The sequence below is a fragment of the Bison bison genome, unplaced genomic scaffold (assembly GCF_000754665.1).
Source record: "Bison bison bison isolate TAMUID 2011002044 unplaced genomic scaffold, Bison_UMD1.0 scf7180017864244, whole genome shotgun sequence".
NCBI lineage: Eukaryota > Metazoa > Chordata > Mammalia > Artiodactyla > Bovidae > Bison > Bison bison.
Window position 1 is genome coordinate 1,048,864 of NW_011494816.1, and position 11,625 is coordinate 1,060,488.

General features: G+C 52.0%; 1 protein-coding gene across 1 annotated transcript in view; it reads left to right on the forward strand.

The window, feature by feature from the left end:
* Nucleotides 1–10,885, forward strand: part of LOC104993746 (protein FAM151A-like) — a 28,164-nt gene extending 17,279 nt beyond the window's left edge. The window contains exons 3-8 of the mRNA XM_010847123.1: nucleotides 4,487–4,639; nucleotides 5,607–5,766; nucleotides 7,504–7,728; nucleotides 8,613–8,752; nucleotides 9,624–9,767; nucleotides 10,135–10,885. Of these exons, the coding sequence (XP_010845425.1) occupies nucleotides 4,487–4,639; nucleotides 5,607–5,766; nucleotides 7,504–7,728; nucleotides 8,613–8,752; nucleotides 9,624–9,767; nucleotides 10,135–10,808 (1,496 nt within the window). The 3' untranslated portion in view covers nucleotides 10,809–10,885. The remainder of the gene's footprint in view (nucleotides 1–4,486; nucleotides 4,640–5,606; nucleotides 5,767–7,503; nucleotides 7,729–8,612; nucleotides 8,753–9,623; nucleotides 9,768–10,134) is intronic.
* The last annotated feature ends 740 nt before the right edge of the window (nucleotides 10,886–11,625 follow it).

Consider the following 11,625-nt stretch of genomic DNA (forward strand, 5'->3'; position numbering starts at 1 on the left):
ATTCTTCAGCACTCAGCCTTCTTCATAGTCCAACTCTCACATCCATACATGACCACTGGAAAAACCATAGCCTTGACTAGACGAACCTTTATTGGCAAAGTAATATCTCTGCTTTTGAATATGCTATCTAGGTTGGTCATAACTTTCCTCCCAAGGAGTAAGCGTCTTTTAATTTCATGGCTGCAGTCACCATCTGTAGTGATTTTGGAGCCCCCAAAAATAAAGTCTGACACTGTTTCCACTGCTTCCCCAACTATTTCCCATGAAGTGATGGGACCGGATGCCATGATCTTCGTTTTCTGAATGTTGAGCTTTAAGCCAACTTTTCACTCTCCACTTTCACTCTCATCAAGAGGCTTTTTAGTTCCTCTTCACTTTCTGCCATAAGGGTGATGTCATCTGCATATCTGAGGTTATTGATATTTCTCCCAGCAATCTTGATTCCAGCTTGTGTTTCTTCCAGTCCGGCGTTTCTCATGATGTACTCTGCATATAAGTTAAATAAACAGGGTGACAACATACAGCCTTGACGAACTCCTTTTCTTATTTGGAACCAGTCTGTTGTTCCATGTCCAGTTCTAACTGTCTACTAAAAAAGATGCACTACTTGAGAGTTGCGAGTTGTTTTATTTGGGGCAAAATGACGACCGCAGCCGAGAAAGCAGCACCTCAGATAGCTCTGAGAGACTGCTCCAAAGAGGTAGTGGGGGAAGGTCAATATATAAGATTTTGTTGAAGGCGGAGTTCAATGCTATCAAATGTTTACTTTACAAGAGGTTTTCTCCTAGTCACAAGGATCTGATGTCATCATGAAGGGATTTAGTGCTTTTCTAGATATGTGAAAGTGTTAGTCACTCAGTCGTGTCTGACTCTTTGCAGCCCCATGGACTGTAGCCCACCAGGCTCCTCTGTCCACGGGATTCTCCAGGCAAGAATACTGGAGTGGGTGGCCATTCCCTTCTCTAGGGGATTTACCCAACCCAGGGATCAAACCCTGGTCTCCTGCATTGCAGGCAGATGCTTTATGATCTGAGCCACCAGGGAAGCATGTCAAATTCCCCTATATGTAAGGATTGGGAACATAAAACCTGTTCCTAAAAATATTTCCCTGATAGCTCAGTTGGTAAAGAATCGCCTGCAATGCGGGAGATCTGGGTTCAATCCCTGGGTTGGGAAGATCCCCTGGAGAAGGGAAAGACTACCCTCTCCAGTATTCTGGCCTGGAGAATTCCATGGACTGTTTAGTCCATGGGGTCGCAAAGAGTCGGACATGACTGGGCGACTTTCACTTCAAAGACTTGTCCCACCAGGTTCCCTGCAGCACAGAGTGCCTCACTCCACGTGAACTCCTTCAGGGGGTGTTGAAGGTCAACAGCGGAGCCGCACACTAGCAGTCTTGGGCTCAGGGTCTGCACGCTCCTCCATGGCACCCCTCTGCCGGATGTGATGTATAGAGCGCCTGGTGTGTGGGGAGGGGAGGGAGGGCCTCGGAGCTTCCTGTGGGCTCCCTGTGGAGAGCAGCATTCTTCACCTGACTGTACCTCTGAGGACCAAGGCTCCTACTGTGGAAGCAGGCACCTGCTCCTGTCCTCATCTCCTCTTCCCTCATACCCCACCCCCCGACCCCGCAAACAAGTTGGCTCCCAGATTCAGGATCTGGAAGGCCCCAAACAGGTGTGAATGGCCGTGCAGGAGGAAGCTGGGTCCAGGTGCTGATCACAAGGACGCAGGTTAGGTCCATCTGCCTTTAGTCCCCCTCACTGAGCATTCGCTGGGCCCCTGCTCTGCACCCAGCCTGAGAGGAGGTGTAGAAACGAGTGAGACGCGGTCCTGAGTTCAGGGGCTACCAGCATCTCAAGGGAGGCAGCTGGTGCAGGTCAAGCAAGGCAGCAGCTTCAGGGACTCACCAGGACTGAGACCTGGGTTCCAGCCCTGGCTCCCTCCCAGTGTACCGCCACCTTCCCCAGACCGGACCTGGCCCATTTTAGATGGGGAAGGAGACCTCTCAGCACCCATTCTCTTTAGCTACCCTCTTAGCTGCCCAGCTACCCACCTGGGGCCTGACTTCTCTGGGCCTTGCTGGGCCCCAAACCCCTCTGGATCCCTCTCAGCATTCCTGGGTAACCAAGTTAAGACAAAAAAACATAGAAATAAAAGTTACCTTCATATAGCCCTTCACAGTTTACAACCTGTTTTTGTTTTTAATTTTTATTTTTTAATACAACATAATTTATGTCCACGTGCTGTAGTTAAAGCCCAGAGAGATTCATCCCCATCTTGTCAGTGAGGACACCAAAGATTCCGGAGCACTGGGCCAGAGATATAATATGCGGATGAAATGGGACAGTGCAAAGTACCTGAAACAGTGCTGGGGACAGCCTGGCACTCAGCTTCCTCTCCCTTCTGGAAATCCAGACACCTAGGCTTAGAGAAATTTGCAAAAATTCTCTGCAACTTTGTGCAAGCTCTTTTACTTTTCTGGACCTGGGCTGGTTGAACTTAACTTTTTTCTCTTTTGGCTGCACTGTGAGGCCTGTGGGATCCTAGTTCCTCGACCAGGAACCAAACCTATGCCATCTGCACTGGGAAGACAGAGTCTTAGCCACTGGACCACCAGGGAAGTCCTTGATCTCAGCTTTCTGTATCATTCATTTATCCAGTCTTGTACCATCCAACAAACACTTCTGAAGCTCCTTTTTTAGGCCTGGTACCATCTTGGCACTGGAAATCCAAGTGATGGGCACCACAGACCTGGAGCCTGCTCCTAGCCCTCAGGCTCAGGAAGGATGGTGCTATATGAGTAGTTACATGGGGGCTGAGTGCTCAAAGGATCAGCTGTCAGCCTGACTTTGACTGAGTGTGTGGTTTAGGGATGGCCTCCTTGATATTTTAAGCCAACACCCACAAATGAGCTGGAGGTGGCCTAGTAAAACTGTGGAGAGAAGAGTGTTGCCATGGCAACAGCCAGGTGTAGGAGCCCAGAGATGGGAGACAAGATATTTGAGCTTCGAGGCTCCAAGTGTGGTCTATGGATCAGCAGTCTGGGCATCACTGGGGAGCTTGGTAGGTGTCTTGGGCCCCACCCCAGATCTACTGAGCAGAACTTGCATTTGAACAGTTCCTGGGTGGTCTGTGTGCACACTGATGTTGGAGAAACAGGAGTGGATGGAAGCTAGATATTGAGGGAGAGAGGGACTCGAGGTGAGATGGCAAAGTTTGCCAGGCCTGGTCCTATAGGACCTCACAGACTCTGCAAGCATTTGGATTGGATTCTCAGGGCTAAGGGAATTTTGATTTTTTAACAGAAGTGACAGGATCAGGTATATGGAACCGTCACTCTAGCAGCTATATGCTAAATGGACTTGGAGGGGAGCAGGGCTGCAAGTATAAAACAGAAGAGACCCCTCTGATGCCAACTGTCTTCGATGGAGCAGGAGCTCATAGCGACCCCACCCACCCTCTACACCACTCATTGATCAGAGAGCCTGGCCTGCTTTTCCCAGTCTGCTTCTCATTCAAAGTCCTTGACTCCCTTCTGGCCTGAACGCTCCCAGCAGGCATCACACAGCCACTGGAGGCGTTAACTGCGTACATTTAAAGACAAAAATAACAATTCTCAGCACTATATGGGTGCCTGGAAATGGACCAACTTATGTACTTCTGGCAGGAATATGAGTTAGATGAATTTTTCTAACAGTACTTTGATAATGTGGGCTCTAAAGATGACCCCGCAGACTTCCCTGGTGATACAGTGATTAAGAATCTACCTGCCAATGCAGGGGGCATGGGTTCCATCCCCGGTTAGGGACTAAGCTGATGCAGCACACCGAGCCTGCGTGCTGGAACAACTGAAGCCCATGCATCTGGAGCCCGTGCTCCACAAGAGAGGCACTGCAGGGAGACGCCCGTGCACAGCAGTGAAGAGTAGCCCCTGCTTTCCACAACTAGAGAAAGCCCGTGCCCAGCAATGAAGATCCAGCGCAACCAAAAATTAATTTTTTCATTAATTTTTTTAAAAAAGACCCAGCATGGCCCTGACTCAGATTCTTCAAGTCATGATAAAAAATAACCAGAAAGTCAGAATAAAATATACATCATTATCTGTTAGTAACAAAAATTCAGAGACTGCTGAGTCTTCCTAAAAATTTAGAGTCTCAGGAAAGACAGAGGAGTGGCTGACTGAGACAGGGTGACTGCTCTCAATCAGGGCTTTTGCAGGTTTTTTTCTTTTTTCATGAAAAGATTGTGAAAATGTGTCAAAATTGAAAGAAAAAGATTAAAATTATAAATGCTGAGTGGTCTCAACTGTGGAAAAACTATACATAGATAAAAATGGAAGAAAATACATCAAAAAGTGAACTATGATGGAAATGTGGGTGAATATTTCTCTTTCTGCTTTTCTGTATTTTTCAAATATTCTATAAGTGTGTAATACTTTGATGATGAGAAAAATTGCTTTAAAAAGTTTCTCTGTCCAATGCAACAGGTAATGTCATGGCCCTGGAGGCAGACATCACAATAGAAGGGCTCGGCACAGTCAACGAGACAGGAGTCCCCATCATGGCGCACCCCCCAGCCATCTACAGCGACAACACCCTAGAGCAGTGGCTGGAGGCTGTGCTGGCCTCTTCCCAGAAGGGTAAGGACTTCTCTCAGCCCCTCCCCAGCTGCCCACCCCTCTGGTCCTCAGGCCACATGTGCAGGGGTCCCTCTGCTAGGAGACTAGCCCAATGACTGTCAGGAGTTGCTCTTGCTTTAGCTTTCCAGACCACTCTAGAGGCCTGGGCTCAGGGAAGATGGGTGAAATGAGGGATGAAAAAGTGTAGGATAAGCTGCAAAGGGCCAAACATGAGCATTCAGGCTCTGAATCCATGGAACTGGATACAACATGCTCAAAGCCAATTCCACCTTCCCCTCTCCTGTCTCTTTGCCAGTAACTGTCAGAATCCAGGCATCATCCTAATGCCTCTCCCTCATTCCCTGCATCTACTCAGCTGCTGCATCTGCCAATTCTAACCCTGAAGGCTTCCCCCGATCCAGTCCCACTCACATCATCTTTCTCTTGGACCTCCTTCCTCACTGGCTTCCTGCCTCCAAACTCTACGAAGCCCCTACCTGGGTGAGCTTTCCAAAATGCCAACTGTCATGTCACTCCCTGCTTTAATCCTCCATGGCTCCCTATGTTGTCAACATATTATGATCCCCTTGGCCTGGCTTTCTAAATTCTTCTCTAATTCTTCAGTCTGACTTTGTGCTATTCAGGCTTGGGTGGCTTGGGATCCTCAGAGCCTGCCTGTCCAAGAGTCATAGTCCCTTTTCATCAGATTCTTGACAATACCTACACCTGCCCCAAATCCCAAGCCCTTAGCCATCATCTGCTTCCTCCCCTTGGGGATGAGGGATGGAAGATCACTCCTACATGGGCAAGTCCTTTCTCTCGTTGAAGCCTTCTTCACACCCACCCAGAATTCCGGCCCTGTCTTCCCTCCCACCCCTGACACACACACCATACCTCCTCTCTCTGTCCCAGGAAGTCATGTCTTCTGTTTCCTTCTTCCTTGAGCACAAGGGACCAGTTTCCCAAGCCCTTGGCCCTCTCCCCACAGGCATCAAACTAGACTTCAAGAGCATCAAGGCTGTGGGCCCCTCCCTGGACCTCCTTCGGCGGCTGACAGAGGAGGGGAAAGTTCGAAGGCCTGTGTGGATCAATGCTGACATCCAGAGGGGTCCCAATGTGGGCCTCTCAATAGAGGTCAATGCCACACAGTGAGTGTTTGCCTCTCTGCTCCAGCTGTGTCCAGTCTGTTTCCTTCAACATCGGGTACAGCAGGTGCTCAGGGGACCTTTGCTGAGTTTGCCTCCAGCCACACCATGTCGTCTGACCTCTGAGCCTTCACACATGCTATTCCCTCTGCCTTGAATCCCTTCCCCCCATTCCCTGGTAACCCAGCCATTACCTGCCCCAGAAACTTCCCTGATGTCCCAGGCTGCTGAGGACCCTCCCTCACACTTTCTCCTAGTAGTCCTGATTTCACTGGGCTCTCACTGGCAGATTATGGATTTGTGCCCTACTGGCACCCCACTCCAGTACTCTTGCCTGGAAAATCCCATGGATGGAGGAGCCTGGTAGGCTGCAGTCCATGGGGTTGCTACGAGTCGGACACAACTGAGTAACTTCACTTTCACTTTCCACTTTCATGCATTGGAGAAGGAAATGGCAACCCACTCCAGTGTTCTTGCCTGGAGAATCCCAGGGATGGGGGAGCCAGCTGGGCTGCCGTCTATGGGGTCGCACAGAGTCGGACACGACTGAAGCGACTTAGCAGCAGTAGCAGCAGAGTGTTTATTCCTAATAGGACAGCAAACAGTGCCAGGGCAACCCTTGACCTCCTAGAAAGTACTAACTAAAGTCTATAAAGCACTAACTCCTTCCCCAGCCTCCCCTCCCACCCCACAAACAACCCCCAGGTCCCAGCACTGCCAACAACAGTAGCACCAGCAGCATGGTGTGCTCAAGTTTACAGAGGGCCGCATAAAAGGAGAGAATATATCTGAGTTCATCTTCCCATAGAAATGCCAGGTTGGGAGCATTTTTTCTTACCATTTTGCAGATAAGAAAGCTGACAATAATTGAGGCTCAGTCTGTTGAATGTTTATTATCTGTCACACACACTGTTTTAAGTAGTCTAGTTGTAGAGTACCATTTAACTCTTAGAATGAGAATGATGTAGGTACTATTATTTCCATTTTAGTAATACAACATACCCTACTGAGGTTAAATGATCTGCCTAAGTCTAATAATTGGCAGAGCAAACATACAAAGCCAGGTCTTTCTGACTCTAACCTCCAGATCTTTACTGTCCATCTCCATTCATCCATCCACACATCCATCCATCAAACCACCTTTCCAACCAGTCAGCTAACAATCCTTCCACCCAATATTTACCAAGTATCAAACTGAGGAGCATTTAGTAAGCAGCAGTTTGAAACTGTAGTCAGTGGCCCAAGATAAAAAAAATGACTGATCTTCTTGTAGTGAGGTTACTCAATAATCTGGGGAAGGGGAGAGAGTAACATTATTTGCCTATTAACATTTGTAAGAGTTCAAAATCTGAATGAAATTTTTAAATAATATCTGAAAGTTCAGAGACCCTCACAGCTGATAGAGCCCAGATCCCACACCCAGGGCTTTGAATTGCATTTCCACATGCACATGAGGATGTTTGAGAAGCCCTGTCCTGCCTGAAAAGATGCCGTTTTTAAGAATCAAAGAGGTTGGGTGAACTTACCAAGGTCATAAAGTCAGGACTCAAATCCAGGCCTCCCCAGCTCCAAAGTCCACGCTCTACCATGGGACTTTGAGCAACTCGTAAGCCATCCTGTTCTTCAGGACTGTGCTCTAATATCTAGATGCAATAGACCCTGCCTCTTCCTAGCACTCTGATGAGAACCCAGGAGATGAGGAAGGGGCTCTAAAAGACCAGCATCTCTGATTCTCTGCAGGTTCCTGGCCTTGGTCCAGGAGAAGTATCCTGAGGCAACCCTGTCTCCAGGCTGGACCACCTTCTACCTGCCCCTTTTCCCAAATGTGACGTACACACGGGCCATGGTGGAGAAGATGCAGGAGCTGGTGGGAGCACTGCCCCAGAGGGTGACCTTCCCCGTGCTGGCTGTCATGGCGAGGGCCGCCTGGCCCCACTTCAGCTGGCTGCTGGCCCAGTCTGACAGGTGAGAACGCCCAGGCCCCTGTCACAGCCCCTACTCCCTCCAAACCCACTCCCAGTCCTGATGCCCCAGCAGGATCCCAGATGCTGATGGTCAGAAGGGTCTCCATGACCATCTGGCCCAACCTCTGCTGGTGCTCACATCTTCCACAGCGTCCCTGCTTTCTGCTTGTGCACCTCTGGGACAGGCAGGTCACTATACCTGAAGCAGCCTGTCCATTGGAAAGTGTTGCTTTTTTGTTGTTATAATTATTATCTGTTTGTTTGTTTTGGACCACACTGCACAGCATGCGCGATCTTAGTTCCCCAACCAGGGATAAACAGGCATCCCCTGCAATGGAAGCACAGTTTTACCCACTGGACCACCAGGGAAGTTCCAATAAGAGTTTATATTGAGACTCAATTTGCCTCCCACAGCCTCCTCCCCTGGGAACCACCTGTTCCCCGAGGGTGCACAAACTTCACCTAGAGACTCTGCCCCTAACAGCTCTGTGGGGTTGAGGAAGCCCAGCCTCCCCCCGGCTCTGTACTGCCCCCAGCCGCCAAGCACCACCTTCCTCGGACTTTCCCCACTGGAGGCCACTGCCTTTCCTCTTCATACCTGACCTCTGATCCACCCCCACCACTCCCAGCTCCATGCCCACCTCTTCTGTCTTTCCTTCCTAAGAGAGGACCCACAAATAGACACTCCAAGTGAAGAGGCAACCCAGTCCATCTCTCCTCCTTCTCAGCCTCTGCTCTCAGTTACCCAAGGCCTCTGTGGCTTCTTCTGCCCCCAGGAAGCGGGTAGTGCCCAACACCCCCAGCTCAAGTTAACTTCTGAGCATGGGAGAGGGGCTGAGGGCTGCTGGGCGCAGACAGGCCCTAAGCTGACTCTCTGGACCCCAGGTACACCCTCACGATGTGGCAGTCGGCCTCGGACCCCGTGTCAGTGGATGACCTCCTCTACATCCGGGACAACACCGCCACCCACCAAGTCTACTATGACATCTTTGAGCCTTTCCTGTCACAGTTCAAGCAGCTCGCCAGTAGGGAGGGGTCTGCGGAGGGTGGGAAAAAGTGTATATGTATGCATGCTCAGTTGTGTCTGACTCTTTGTGATCCCATGGACTGTAGGCTCCTCTGGCCATGGGGTTTTCCAGGCAAGAATACTGGAGTGGGTTGCCATTTTCTCCTCCAGGGGAAAGAAAGGTGGTGGAGTGGAGTCTGCCGACAAAAGCACTGAGCTAGGTGGGGCAGAGCATTGGAAAGTGACAATGCTACATGAGATAAGAGGAAGGAATCATTTGAAGCATCCATTGTATGCCAGACTCCGGGATGGAACACTAAGCTCCATAGATCCCTGAAGCAGGGATTCCATTTTACAGATAGAGAAACTGAGGTTCAGAGCAGTTATATAATTTATACAAAGTTGTTCAGCTTAAACGTGGCACAGCTCCTACTGGAAACAGCAAATTCCAAACCCCAGATGCTTCTGCTTGCAGTACAGTTCCTCTGAGGGTTGCTCTAGCATTCCAGAGAACAGATCCTCCACTGTACCTGCTAATCAATGACGCTTGTCCCTTTGTCCAAAGCCCCTGTTCCCTTGACTCCAAACCGAGGAGAGCCTGCAATCAGGCCATCTCAAGGGGACCCATCAGACCTAACATTCCTGCTCTGGGAGCCATCTAGGTGAGGGGGGAGGAATACCAGCTTGGGGCCTGACTGACTTGGCTCCATCAGGCTCCAATCCCAGCAACCCTGCCCACTGGCTGTAGGACCTTGGGCAAGTCACCCGTCATCTACACAACAGGGAACTCCAGCTCCCTGGAACTTTGCTGTGAGGCTTAGAGAGGACTCATGGTGTACAGAAGGCCTCCGTGACTGGTGGCCTCTCCACCTTGGCAATCTGACCCACAGTGAATACCTCACGGAAACCAAGCTACTACACCGGGGGCAGCCTGATCCCTGCTCTCCAGCACCCTGGGGACGAGGGTCTGAGCGTGGAGTGGCTGGTTCCTGACATCCAGGGCAATGGAAGCGCAGCAACAGTGCAGCTCCCAGGTAAGGTCTGCATGCAGCCCCTGTACTCCTAGCTCAACTGCAAGGGTTACCTCGGGGAAGCTACCTCAGGTCTCTGTTACCATAGCAACGCAGCTGCAAGGTGGGGGAGCAGTGTTGTCAAAAGTATGGGGCTCCTGGCATTCGAACTTGTGAGGCTTCAGTCACATGGTGCTGCAAGAGAGGCGGGCACAGGCCTCAGAGCTGAGCTAGAGGCTCATTGGGCCATTCGGATGGCCCTTCCACCTGGAGCCCAGATCCAATCAACACACCCCATTACCTCCTGCTGTCCCTTTAACTTCAGCAAGGGCCTCTGACACCCCATGATAACCCTAACCCCAGACACTGTTGACTCCACTACCTCTTCCAGACCGAGAAGGCATGATCCTGCTGGACGTGGGCCTCCAGAAGCCTGCAGCTGGGGACCCCGTGCCCATCGTCCGCACCCCAGATGGCCGTGCCCTGACGCTGGAGTCCTGCCTGCAGCAGCTGGCCACGCACCCCGGACGCTGGGGGATCCACGTGCACATAGCAGAGCCCACCGCCCTGCGGCCATCCCTGGCCACACTGGCCACCCTCTCTGCCCTTGGCCACCTGTCTAGGCCTGTGTGGGTCGGGGCCACAGTCTCCCATGGGAGTTTCATGGTCCCCGGCTACGTGACTGGCAGGGAGTTGCTTACAGCTGTGGCCGAGGTGTTCCCCCATGTGACAGTGGCACCAGGCTGGCCCGAGGAAGTGCTGGGCAGTGGCTACAGGGAACAGCTGCTCACAGACATGCTGGAGCTCTGCCAGGGCCTCTGGCAACCCGTGTCCTTCCAGCTGCAGGCTGGGCCTCTGGGCCAGAGCCCCGCTGGAGTCGTGGCCCGGCTGCTGGAAGCTTCTCCCCGGGCCACGGTCACGGTGGAACACAGCCCTGGCCGGGGCCTCTATGCGTCTGTGAGGGCAGCGCTGCTGGCAGCCAGGGCCGTGAAGAAGACCCGAGTCTACTACAGGCTACCCCAGAGCTACCGCCAAGACTTGCTGGCGGATGTTGGCACACACTGAGCACCCAGGTGGCCTGGTGGACCCCAGCTTCCCACGGGGAGGCAGGAAGGAATAAATGCCTCTGCTTCCTCAGTGCACTGCACGCATGTCCTTGGGGCAGGATGGAGTGGGAGTGGACGTGAGGTGGCCAGGGAGGATGCTTAGAGGGTCTGGAGGCTGGGGGCCAGGTCGTTCCGGTTGTCCAAGAGGAAGTGTTCACAAGCCTTGAAGGTGGTGTAGAACTCAGAGGAGAGGCCGGTGACATTGGTGGTCACGTACTTGAGGACGCCCGGGGTGGCCTGGTTGTAGTAGGACACCTGCAGGACGGGGAGCCACACCCAGGGAGGATGGGGTGGCCTGGTGAGGTGCACTGAGTGGACGTGAGGCCAGGGGGCAGCAGCCTTGTTGCCTGCCAGGGAGGCAGCAAATGCCAGTCAGCACCTGGGCCATACAGGACTGCGTTACTGGCAGGCATGACCAGCTGGACTCCCCTGACTCCTCTCTGGGTGCTGACAACCCTGGCTTCCCTCTGTCACCACACACTATACTCTCATCACGTGTCTCCCTTCTCAGCTGGGAGGCTGTCCCCAGACTGAGGCACAGAGTGGACGTGGCTCACCCGTCATCACGTAGTTAGGTGGGCCAGGCCCCCACCTCCAATTCCAGGCTCAGTCCCTTCCCTGAGGGCTCAGAATATCCTTGACTCAGATACTCACCTAACACACAACCACAGTGCCTCCCTTCCCATCTCCCACTCCTAGCTAAAAGCAGGGGCCCAGAGCAGTGGGGGATGGCTCAGCGGGGGGAGACCCCTCGGGGCCTCCTTCCCCACCCCCAC